The sequence below is a fragment of the Poromitra crassiceps genome (genome assembly GCF_964638095.1).
Source record: "Poromitra crassiceps genome assembly, chromosome: 6".
In the NCBI taxonomy this organism is placed as follows: domain Eukaryota; kingdom Metazoa; phylum Chordata; class Actinopteri; order Beryciformes; family Melamphaidae; genus Poromitra; species Poromitra crassiceps.
Window position 1 is genome coordinate 42,052,419 of NC_139627.1, and position 12,809 is coordinate 42,065,227.

General features: G+C 47.7%; 1 protein-coding gene across 1 annotated transcript in view; it reads right to left on the reverse strand.

The window, feature by feature from the left end:
- Positions 1 to 12,809, reverse strand: part of LOC310779045 (ATP-binding cassette sub-family C member 4-like) — a gene marked incomplete at its 5' end in the record, with an annotated part of 51,650 nt that overhangs the window by 18,408 nt on the left and 20,433 nt on the right. Inside the window, 2 exons of the mRNA XM_083639538.1 lie at positions 560 to 710; positions 7,557 to 7,636. Of these exons, the coding sequence (XP_083495664.1) occupies positions 560 to 710; positions 7,557 to 7,636 (231 nt within the window). The remainder of the gene's footprint in view (positions 1 to 559; positions 711 to 7,556; positions 7,637 to 12,809) is intronic.

The following is a 12,809-nucleotide window of genomic DNA, read 5'->3' on the forward strand; positions in this document are numbered from 1 at the left end:
GATTTGAGAGGTCCCATGGAATTCCTTCTACTGTCTACTTGCATCATAAGGTGTTGGCAGGAAAATGGTGATTTAGTGATATGTAGCCAGGTTCCTATGAATAATGCATCACACAAACATTACATATGCCCTTGATGCCAACCAATTTCAATTAAGAAAAGCGCCGCTATTGAGACGTCTTTTGTTTGGATTTGTTCGGTTTACAAAACCAAAGACAAAACCTGAATGTTTCCAAGGAGTCTTTTTAATACAAGTTTTGTTCTTCAAGATGATGGAACCTGCCATCCAATGTGCATTTGGGCTCTCAGCCCAGAATAAAATCAGATGAACTAAGACCTGCAATGGCCTAGTCATGCCCACTTGGCATTTTTCCCATTGTATGTGATGTCATGAACTCCCTTCACTTGAGGAAACTGCGTGTGGCCAAGCCATGGGCCACCATCACCTTTAGCCTTTATGCTAATGACCACGGCTTCTTTCAATGGTCTATTAGCATTCCTGTGGTCTGCCTTTGTCTCCTACCACAAATGGACATGTCCCTGGAAAAAAAAAGACCTACTGGTAGACTCTAGGCGCTTGATGTCCCTGGAGGTTTGCAGGAAGTAGCATCGCAGGAAGAGGAAGGCAATGAGCAGAGGGACCACGGGGATAAGGATCCAGGGGATGGCAGCCGCAGCCACTGCCACCACTCCGAGGACTTGGAGGAAAATCTGGGGCACAAGACAGAGGGAGAGACGCGGGTTGACAACACCAACCAAACAGCAGCTGAGTCAAAAGCGCCACTGCTCCTGTGTGGGCTACCACCGGGGGCAGCGAGGCCTATTTCTTAAGGCCGGATATTATGAGAAACTCTTTCTGTTGTATTTGTGCGAGATCATCGGTGGCATACAGTAAGCTAGCAGCATGTTGTGGGACAGACAGTCAGGTAACAGCAGGTTGTGGGACAGACAGTCAGGTAACAGCAGGTTGTGGGACAGAGTTTGTGTGACTCACAGTGTGGAAGGAAAACGATCACAGCGCTAATTCTCACTTAGTAGCAGGTGAGAATTTAGCACTTGGCCGCTGCGGCTCGTATCCCCGGCTCCCATGGGCTTTCCCTTCAACACTTCTGGCCTATAAGCCTCCCTGGCAGAGCAGCTAGCCAACAGGTCACAGTGACTGGCACAGGGCTCTGGGAACCACACTGTGGGTGTCTGATACATCACACTCGAACCACACAGCACCTCAACAACACAGTGACTCATCACCCCGGTTAATGGCTAGCTGACACATCCAGACCACTGGCCACATGCAATCTGATGCCTGCCCTGAACACGGCTGGAGTCTGACCACACCAAAACACTGATGCCTGCCCTGAACACGGCTGGAGTCTGACCACACCAAAACACTGATGCCTGCCCTGAACACGACTGGAGTCTGAACGCACCAAAACACTGATGCCTGCCCTGAACACGACTGGAGTCTGACCACACCAAAACACTGATGCCTGCCCTGAACACGACTGGAGTCTGAACGCACCAAAACACTGATGCCTGCCCTGGACACGGCTGGAGTCTGAACGCACCAAAACACTCATGCCTGCCCTGGACACGGCTGGAGTCTGACCACACCAAAACACTGATGCCTGCCCTGAACACGACTGGAGTCTGAACGCACCAAAACACTGATGCCTGCCCTGAACACGACTGGAGTCTGAACGCACCAAAACACTGATGCCTGCCCTGAACACGGCTGGAGTCTGACCGCACCAAAACACTGATGCCTGCCCTGAATACGACTGGAGTCTGAACGCACCAAAACACTGATGCCTGCCCTGAATACGACTGGAGTCTGAACGCACCAAAACACTGATGCCTGCCCTGAACACGGCTGGAGTCTGACCACACCAAAACACTGATGCCTGCCCTGAATACGACTGGAGTCTGAACGCACCAAAACACTCATGCCTGCCCTGAATACGACTGGAGTCTGAACGCACCAAAACACTCATGCCTGCCCTGAATACGACTGGAGTCTGAACGTACCAAAACACTGATGCCTGCCCTGAATACGACTGGAGTCTGACCGCACCAAAACACTCAAAAAGTGAAACCTCACACCCTGAAATTAGAGACAACCTAAGAGATGACTCCTATGAGTGGAGATTAGGATCATACTGTTACCTTCAATAGTCTCAGACTAGCCCAGAGAGATGAAAATTTAATTTACCACCTTAATTACAGATGTTATCGGCCGCTTAAGCACACATTTAAGCATGATCACTTTCAATGTCGTTTTATGATGAAAAGCCACTCAATTCCATTTACAGTTCAGATAAGAGGGTATTACTAGTCTCACCATCGCTGCAGTGGAGCCCACACAATCAAGCAGTGAGTGGAAGCTACTGAGCACAACTGATCCCAAGAATTTCACAGTACATAAGTTTCAATCTTAGCCTTGATGGAAGGCTACCAGACTGCAAAGTGAGATGGTGGCACGCAGGCTATTACTCCTACGTGTTATCCAACCTTCCCTAAAGGGGCTCAAATATGAACGGAACAAAATGGATTATTATATACACTGTGTTTCTCTCAGTCTGCTGTTGCTTATTGGTGACGTATAGCAACATTATGCCTCGTCGTTGACGTCCCGTTTGTGGTTGGTTCGTTTTTATTCCCAATTGGCCCCATCTCAGCTGGGGCCACGGTCGGGCCGGCGTGTCTGACAGTTGGGGTCATCTGAGGGGATGGAGTGGGAACAGGAACCATTAGATAGGAGTTCTGCCTCCTCCTCCTGCTGCTCCCCAGGGGGCCCACTGTCGCCAAGGCCCTGTTTGATGTGATCCATTTGCGTTGGTCTGGTGCTTATCGTGTCAGCATCGGGGAACACCGTGGTCCCCCACCCACACTAACACACAGATGACTCCGATAAGTAGTGATCTACCCCCCCCTCCCCCACCCCCCGACATACACCCCACACTTCACCCTGCACCACACCTCAGACCACATCTCATACGAGACCCACACAGGAACAGCAAAGTCCCTGAGCCACAGCCCGCCGCCGCACATCCAAGCGGATAAAGGCTGCTGTATACAAACAGTTTAAATCAAGAATTACCACTAATTGCCCTTTAGCAAAAGAAGAGAAAGCTCCTGCACGCATGCGATTCAGCCATTCAAGCAAACTGGGCACGCTGCTGTATCCAAAGACCATTCAGACCTCTGCTGACCCTAATTGCTTTATTTTTACAAAACGATCCTATCAGGGCCTTTGATGTCCAAATAAATGTAGCAAATTGAAGTTAATTGCGTTATTTGTGTTCAGCGCAGATAGCAAACTGTTGTTCCGCAGCGGAGAATAAACACTTCCCTTTAATTAAACATCCCCCCGGACACACGGAATCAGTACGCTTCTTTACCAGCGCGTTTTCATCCGCCCTTTATTTACTGACAGCGTGCAATATTCCTGACAGAGGCTGCCACTGGGGGGGGGGGGGGGGGGGGGGGGGGGGGGGGGCGCAAACAAAACGGGAAACGAAGGCGGAGCTGGGAAAAGAAAATTCCTCCAAAAGGCCCTCTCTCTGTCATCGCTGGAATTTTTTCACTCCACACTTTCTCTGACAGAGCGGCACAATAAGTGGTAGGGGTCAGTGGTACTGAAACAAAGCAGGCCCGTTCCACTCGGGCGTTGGAACAATGGGGGTGACCCGATCCATTCTGCTCTCCCTTTGGGCTTTATTTTAGCGTTAAATGCCCAGATGCCGTGGCCTTTCTTTGGGAGAAATGACTGTGGACACCTCCTTCACATTTTGCCTTTCTGGGCCGTTTTCACTTCATAAAGCTGCAGTCAATGTGTTTTGTGTGTGGCGAGGAGGGTCTGACACATACTGTGGTGGTCCTCCGTCGCTGTCTACATTGGTGGCTCAAGTAGTCCCAGGATTAGGCCTTTGTGTGCTGTGAAAAGGTAAAAGAAGTCACTTATTTGGGCTCAGTCAAGCTGTTGATTTCCACCCCCCATTTTGGAAATAAGAGAAAGGCTTTGAAATGCAGTCTCTCTCTCTCTCCCCCCCCCTCTCTCTCTCTCTCTCTCTCTCGCTCTCTCTCCTATAAATCACTTGTGTCCAGCAAATTGCAACTGCCTAGCACTTTGCATATGCTCATATACATGCAAGAAATCATCCCTCCCTCCCGTCTCTCTCTCAAAAACAACACAAACAATAATAAAATAAATAAATAAATAAGAAACGACAGCTCACAAAACAGAAAAGTCACTCACACGTCATATTGACATGTGGCGAGTCTCTAGATTAGAACGAGGTTATGTTGTGTTACTTCCTGTCCTGTATGGCTGAGTCAGAACGGGTGAGGAGCCAGACCACAGCATCAGCCGAGACCACACATACACTCACTGGAAGCTTTTGCCGGCCGATGCTCGCCATCAAATGACCGTGTGTGGTACTGCTGAGAGATAACAGGCAGCACCCACCCTGAGCACATACACAATACAGAGTTCAGCTTCTTTTTCCCTTTCTTTTTTTTTAAAGTTTATTTTTGCGCTACATTTTGGCCAAAACCTCGGTGAACAGGTAAATAAAAAATGTCGGCTAGTTCATCTTTTTCGACCTCTCGCTTTTCTGTGTCACTCTTGTGTTTTTCCACCTTGTGCAGGAAGACAATGCCACTGTCATATAACAATGGTCAATGGGGGGATTTATGGCATATATATTTCCATAGCGGTAGCATCTCCTGTGTTTGTCGGGCTAACCTGGTATGTGTCAAGCCTGGAGCCAGTGCATTCTTCCCTCCCTCTGTCACCAGCTTGGTAAAGAAGCAGAGAAAGCCGGTGAAACCTCATCCTACAGCAGCGGCAGGTTACGTCAGCAGTTCTCATATCCCACAAAGCCACAGAAGAGGCCTGACACACAATGTGCCACAATACACAGACTCACAGCCATCCAACCCGCCAGTGTTTTTAAACAATAGCCATCTTTGCTCTGTGTCTTCTTCAGTGCTTCTGCACTAGGTTTGTCTCCAGTATAACACACACACACACACACACACACACACACACGATCTCCAGACAACCATAGGGTTTCCCGCTGTAATTTATAATGACATAGAGCAAACGTTTGTGCATCCTTATAAAGCCCATGGCCCACCAATCAAGCGTTCTCCAACAAACATGGACAAACACAGATGTTTGTTCGGTGGTGTCATGGCTGTCTGTCCTTGTTTGGAGATGTTTGGTGGAGATGTTTGGTCAAATTCGACATGTCAACATTCATGTTGGCAGTTGTCGGGAGAATGTTTGACTGGTGTGCCTTGGGCTTACCCAGGGTAGGTCCCACTCAAACGAAACTCACAGTCACAGGTTAATTTCAGTTCACTCAAACTAGGCGCTGATACAATCGCTAAAATGTTAAAATACTAGTGGTCGTACAGCTGTGGCTGGTATATCTGAGCATAATCAGGCTGACAAACTCGATTGGAGTGGACGGATGAGAAGAGCAATGAATGTAGCCATGGACCCCACAGTTAGCGGTGTGACTTGGTCAAGAGGCTTCAGAAGAAACCCTGCGCTGACGGGCCCCGGCGCTCAGCCCTCATTGTCCCGCGCTCCTCCTCTACCCCCTCTGTGAAAACAGAGGCAACCCAGGATTTAAAGGTCAAGTCCACACAAAAGCCCACCGTCCCCCAAAGCCTGAGGTGTTTTTAATTGACATTTCTAGCCCATAAAGAGGGACGAGAAAGAAGCACCTTTTTCAACATACTAAATGACTACTAAATGAGACCTGTGGAAAAAAACAGGGCTTTGGGATGTACCCAGGTTCCCCCAGCTAGAGGGAATCCCCTTGTTGGGCCGGTGTGGGAGGGAGGTGGGAGGGAGGGAGGGAGGGAGCTGGGAAGTGCTTACTCCACCATAAAGGTCCTGGCTCTGATGCAAATCCCCACACAGAAGCGGCCTCTCCCCATAGAGGGAGATAAACCAGTTAAGCCCATTGTTTATGAAGTTTCACTTTATTCCCCCCTGACAACCATTTAGACAATGACTGTCCCTCCGCCAATGAGCCACAATGGTCAGGATCAGCAGCCTTTCTGTCCGGCTAATACTTTGATAAAAAGGAGTGAAAATCGTCCTTCCTGAAAGCATTAGAGAGAGCGCTCCATGAAAGACACCTGCAAACAAGAGCAGAAAGAGGCACAAACAAAAGTACTTTGTCCAAATGATGCCACCTTTGTCCCGGCTCACAATCACCCCCCAGATCCCCCCCCCCCCCCTTCCCGTTTTCTATGGCAGCAAAAGAACAGCAGAAACAACGTGCACATATGACGTCTAATCTTATTTTCGGGCCACAGCTGGTTCAGGAATGGCCCGTGCTACCTGCCTGCGTGGTGTTCTTTTTCACGGCAAACACAGCGACGTGTGCTCCTAATAGTTATACATTATTGCATCTCAATAAAGATGTTGTATTTTATGATAAACACACTAGTAATTATTGAAACGCGATGACGACGACGACTGGATAAGCCATGTATATATTACAGTGGGTATGAATGTGCAACACAAGCCCGTCTTCTGTCATGACCTAGTCTGCTTTCACTGGTTTTCAGTTGGACTTATGGGCCTTCCACAACGTTATTATTTTACTCTGGCCATTATTCACCTTATTATCAAAATGAGGGGAACTATAGCAGACAAAAAGCTTTTGTGGGTATGATCTTTTGTGCTTTCAGCATTTAAGATGGCTTTTGTCTCGCGTGAGATGGGTATCTGCCACAAACATCACTCAGGCATTGTGGAGGGGGGATTCGTTTTCAGCGCGCCTTTGTTCCATTCTTTGGCCCTAACCAAGGAGCCACGCCTGCTCCTCTACCTCGGATTGTGCAGCGAACATTCCCTTCTTTGTGGCGCTAGGTGCCTGAGCTGGCTCATCTCCGCGGGCTTTCGTGGGAGATGGCTGTGGCGGTGGCATGGTGGCATTTGGTAACCTAACCTGGCTTTGCGTCAGGGTGGCCCTCGGCTACTGGGGCCTGTAATACTGTAGAGCGCTAGGTGAATGGCACTGTGAGGGGCAAGTCCCCCGCTGGATGTGTTTCAACTGACCTGTCTCCTCCTCCCCCCCCCCCCCCCCCTCCACCTCCTCCTCCACCTCCACCAGCACCTCACTCTCCACTCCACCGCCTGCCTGCCTGCCTTCTGCTCGCACTTCTTCTCCTGTCATCCTCTTCCTGCTCCCCCACGGTTCCTCCTCTACATCGGACCAGTCATCCTGTGGCTATTATTTCTGCTTTGGTAGCGTTCACTCTCCCAATCACTTGCGTTAGTCTCCGTCCACATTCTGTGGAGATGCGGCCTCTGTTGTGCCACACTGAGGGAGCCACGCCCTCAGCCTATGTGCAGACACTTTTATTAAATCTGTGCAGGCGCTGGGCCGCGCTGGCTGGGTAATCCTACAGTAATTGTTTCCAGATTAGGGGACCCGGACCACAAAGCAGGCTTAGCCAGGCATGAAATGGCCTCCCCATGCTGCTGCTGCAGCAGGCAGCAGCCACCAAACCTGCCGAGGTGAGACTCACCTGGATAAAGTCCACAAACGTCCATGGGAGAAGAGAGTCCAGGTGACCAATGTCCTTTGAAAACCTGTTGAGGATTCTTCCTGGGGAACAACACAATGGGATTAGATTAGATATGTGTATTTTTTATTAATGTTTCGTATTGGTTTTAAAGTCATTAAGCATGTGATTTGTCCGCAAAGAGAAAATGCGGGGGAAGGGGGGGTGGGGAGATTTTTTTCCCAAACATAAGAAGTAAATGAATGGGAAAAGAGGAAAAAATACTTTGAGCCATATCTCATTCATAATTTGTACTAATGCAAATCCTATGCAAATCTACTGATACATATACAGCTCAACTAAAATAGCCCTATCTGAAATTTAACTAGGTCAAAACCGTAATCCGTTATAGCTAATCTGGCCACAGATAATATGAGATTTTGTATGTTATTATTTCCCTCTATAGTCTCACTACTAGACTATTGAGTAACTGTTACAGGAGTCTTCTCAATATTAATAGCACAGAGAACATACTGTACATGTCGAATGCGATATCAGTTGGAAAAACAGAGAGGCCTATCTAGATTAAACTATGAATCATTATTTGTCTTGCATTGCATAAAGACTGGCCTACTCTAGGCTGAATACGTGAGGGGAGCTTTTGTTAGTGAACAAAGGCGCAACAGAAGCTGCGTACCTGCCTTTCTGTGCTGACTAGCAGTGTCAGTGACGTTAATTGACTTGCCTCCAATCTGCTCAGGTGTTCATTATTTGGGCCGGGGCTCTGCAGGTGCTCTAAGCAGCTCTTTATTGTTGCTCCTTTAGAAACGTTGCTCCTCTGTTCTGATCCCACAGCACATAAGATCTGATCCCACAGCACAATATATAAGATCTGATCCTCACAGCACATAAGATTACACTCCAGCTGCATTCACACAGTTTACTCCAGGGTCAGTGATAGCCAGTCCGCACACTGCCGCACCGCAAGGCAGGCAAGACAGAAAGGCTTTCTCTCTCTCAGTCTGGACCTGGGGGAAGGCTTCGGACTCTCAGAGGCAGACAGAAACCAGCGGAGAACAGAGAACAGCACCACCAGAGCTGGGCTCAAGCTAAAAACACACTAACAAGCTGTGGATGTGTGTAGTCTGCAATGCTGTTCTAATGTTTCATACTTTAACAACCGCACTATCTGTCACTGTGACACATCACTAAGCAAACAATATACTATCTGTCTGAGGCGCATGTCAACAAAGCAGCGGTCACACATTTAGGGTTCGAGCCCTGATACAGTGAAACCAACTCCAAGCGCGCAGATGACTCGATCCCAGCCCACGGAACAGTCCAGGAAGCAGGGGGAGGGGCTTGGAGAGGGACAGAGCGCTGGAGTGGCAGGAAGTGGCACTGTGGCACTCTGGAGGTGTGTTGGGAGTCGGGGCAGCGCGGACCTAAAAGATGCTCCCGGTGAGTCCTATGGAGGTGGGCCCTGTAATCACCTCTGTCCACGGCCGTAAGCAGCTTACAGCTAATGCCGCTCCCACCTAAAAACATGCATGCAGACCAGGCCGGGGCTCCCCATAACAGCCACTGCATCAACCCGGCCAGAGCATTATTCCCCACAACAAGCCAGCAATGCTCCAAATCAGGACCGATTCAGAGTCAAGTGGCATAAGCACGTTGTACACTTGGAGGCAAACTAATCTTATTCACAGTGTGAGTGCCCCGTTCGCATGCAGACATCCTGAGGGGAGGGTTCAACAAGGGGGTAGTGCAGTGCTGCTACTATACTGGGGTTATTTCTACTAGATTCTCCCTGCTTTCCTCTGGAAACAGGGGGGACAGTAAAATGTCATTTTACTGTCTAAGCCACAGATGACCCAAATTCATGCGCATCTGATAAACAATGCCAATAATAAAAGGATATGTTTCTCCTGGTTACATCATACCATGGTTGGAGGGTGTTAGAACAGAGAGCATCAGTCAACTATCAGCTGTTTGACAAGCGGCTCAGTTAACAGAGTTTCAGCAGGAATGAAGTAAAAGACCCTTCTCCATCTTTCGCTAGACTATAGAGGGGATCCATTACAGTGATGCAGTTACACAAAGACATTGGCTGCATGGAAATGCCTATGAGGTAAGATCGGCGTGAGACAATGGCTTCAATCACTACGGGTGGCTGTCAACAATATCACCTATTGTGTCGAGAGAGGGGTATAGAAGTTTCAGGATATCAGCTACATTAGTATCAAGAAGACGTTTCAGGACTTCAGCTACATTAGTATCAAGACGTTTCAGGATATCAGCTACATTAGTATCAAGAAGACGTTTCAGGAATTCAGCTACATTAGTATCAAGACGTTTCAGGACATCAGCTACATTAGTATCAAGACATTTCAGGACATCAGCTACATTAGTATCAAGATGTTTCAGGACATCAGCTACATTAGTATCAAGATGTTTCAGGACTTCAGCTACATTAGTATCAAGACGTTTCAGGATATCAGCGACATTAGTGCCAAGACGTTTCAGGATATCAGCTACATTAGTATCAAGACGTTTCAGGACATCAGCTACATTAGTATCAAGACGTTTCAGGATATCAGCTACATTAGTATCAAGACGTTTCAGGATATCAGCGACATTAGTGCCAAGACGTTTCAGGATATCAGCTACATTAGTATCAAGACGTTTCAGGACATCAGCTACATTAGTATCAAGACGTTTCAGGACATCAGCTACATTAGTATCAAGACGTTTCAGGACATCAGCTACATTAGTATCAAGACGTTTCAGGATATCAGCTACATTAGTATCAAGACGTTTCAGGATATCAGCTACATTAGTATCAAGACGTTTCAGGATATCAACTACATTAGTATCAAGACGTTTCAGGACTTCAGCTACATTAGTATCAAGACGTTTCAGGACTTCAGCTACATTAGTATCAAGACGTTTCAGGATATCAGCTACATTAGTATCAAGACGTTTCAGGACATCAGCTACATTAGTATCAAGACGTTTCAGGACATCAGCTACATTAGTATCAAGACGTTTCAGGACATCAGCTACATTAGTATCAAGACGTTTCAGGACATCAGCTACATTAGTATCAAGACGTTTCAGGACATCAGCTACATTAGTATCAAGACGTTTCAGGATATCAGCGACATTAGTGCCAAGACGTTTCAGGATATCAGCTACATTAGTATCAAGACGTTTCAGGACATCAGCTACATTAGTATCAAGACGTTTCAGGATATCAGCTACATTAGTATCAAGACGTTTCAGGATATCAGCGACATTAGTGCCAAGACGTTTCAGGATATCAGCTACATTAGTATCAAGACGTTTCAGGACATCAGCTACATTAGTATCAAGACGTTTCAGGACATCAGCTACATTAGTATCAAGACGTTTCAGGACATCAGCTACATTAGTATCAAGACGTTTCAGGATATCAGCTACATTAGTATCAAGACGTTTCAGGATATCAGCTACATTAGTATCAAGACGTTTCAGGATATCAACTACATTAGTATCAAGACGTTTCAGGACTTCAGCTACATTAGTATCAAGACGTTTCAGGACTTCAGCTACATTAGTATCAAGACGTTTCAGGACATCAGCTACATTAGTATCAAGACGTTTCAGGACATCAGCTACATTAGTATCAAGACGTTTCAGGACATCAGCTACATTAGTATCAAGACGTTTCAGGACATCAGCTACATTAGTATCAAGACGTTTCAGGACATCAGCTACATTAGTATCAAGACGTTTCAGGACATCAGCTACATTAGTATCAAGACGTTTCAGGATATCAGCTACATTAGTATCAAGACGTTTCAGGACATCAGCTACATTAGTATCAAGACGTTTCAGGACATCAGCTACATTAGTATCAAGACGTTTCAGGATATCAACTACATTAGTACCAAGACGTTTCAGGATATCAGCTACATTAGTATCAAGACGTTTCAGGATATCAGCTACATTAGTATCAAGACGTTTCAGGACATCAGCTACATTAGTATCAAGACGTTTCAGGACATCAGCTACATTAGTATCAAGATGTTTCAGGATATCAGCTACATTAGTATCAAGACGTTTCAGGATATCAGCTACATTAGTATCAAACAATTTCTCATGCTTTAAGACTCCAGGTGTGATTTGCACCACTTTTTCAGAAAGAGGAAATATCAAGCCCTCCCAACCAAGGTGGCCCCTTAGGTGGAGATATGAGGTGAGCAGAGACCCCAATCCGAGTTAAAGAAGTGGGACAGCGGGGTCCGGCTGGAGCAGGGCGTGTGGCAAATCGCTGTTCCCTGTAAACATCAAGATAAGCGCACGACTCTGAGCCCCTCCATGTGTGGGCCCCGCTGCACTTGCTGGGGCCTTTAAGTGAGGCGAGAGTGATAATGGAGGAATACTGGGGAGGGGGACTGCCAAGGGTGCAGGTGGCACCGCTCACCTGCACTTCCACCAAGGGCCCAGGGGCCCCGGGGCAGCCTCCCACCGCCGGCGCCTTGCTGCCAATACTAATACATTCTAAATCCATTCTCTCCGCTCACACCGCCAGGCTGCTGCAATCTCCTCTCCTTCCCTTTCATGCAATTAAAGAGTGGAAGTGGCGAGCGAGGGGGAGCCCTATCAGCCCACACACACACACACACACACACACACACACACACACACACACACACACACACACACACGCGGCTCCATCTCCACATTCAATTGACACACTCGGATATCATCATCCTCTCTGCAGTACTTCCACCACTCCGCTCTCAGCACTCTGGCGTCCCGGAGCTGAAATGTAGACATTAAACACATCGCCACAGTAGACACAAATAGAATCGGACATGATTGACGACAGACGATCTAATGTCCCCCGCGTCAACGGCAACTGAGTGACACCTAGCACCGCGATGGCCCGCTATGCTGATGTGAAAGGGAAGTTAGAGGTGTATGTGTGAGTGTGTGTGTGTCTGTGTGTGTGTGTGCGTGCAAGCGAGCGTGTGTGTGTGTGTGTGTGTGTGTGTTTGTGTGTGTGTGCGTGCGTGTTAGCGTGTGTGTATGTATGTATGTATGTGTGTGTGTGTGTGTGTGTGTGTGTGTGTGTGTGTGTGCGCGTGCATGCGAGCGTGTGTGTGTGCGTGCGTGCGCGTGCGTGTGTGTTGACTGAGACTCCACTCCTTGACTGTGCCGATGAGCTGAAGCCCTGGCCTGCAGTCTCTGAGGGGATTAGCCCACTCAATGACACTAAATTACAGGGAT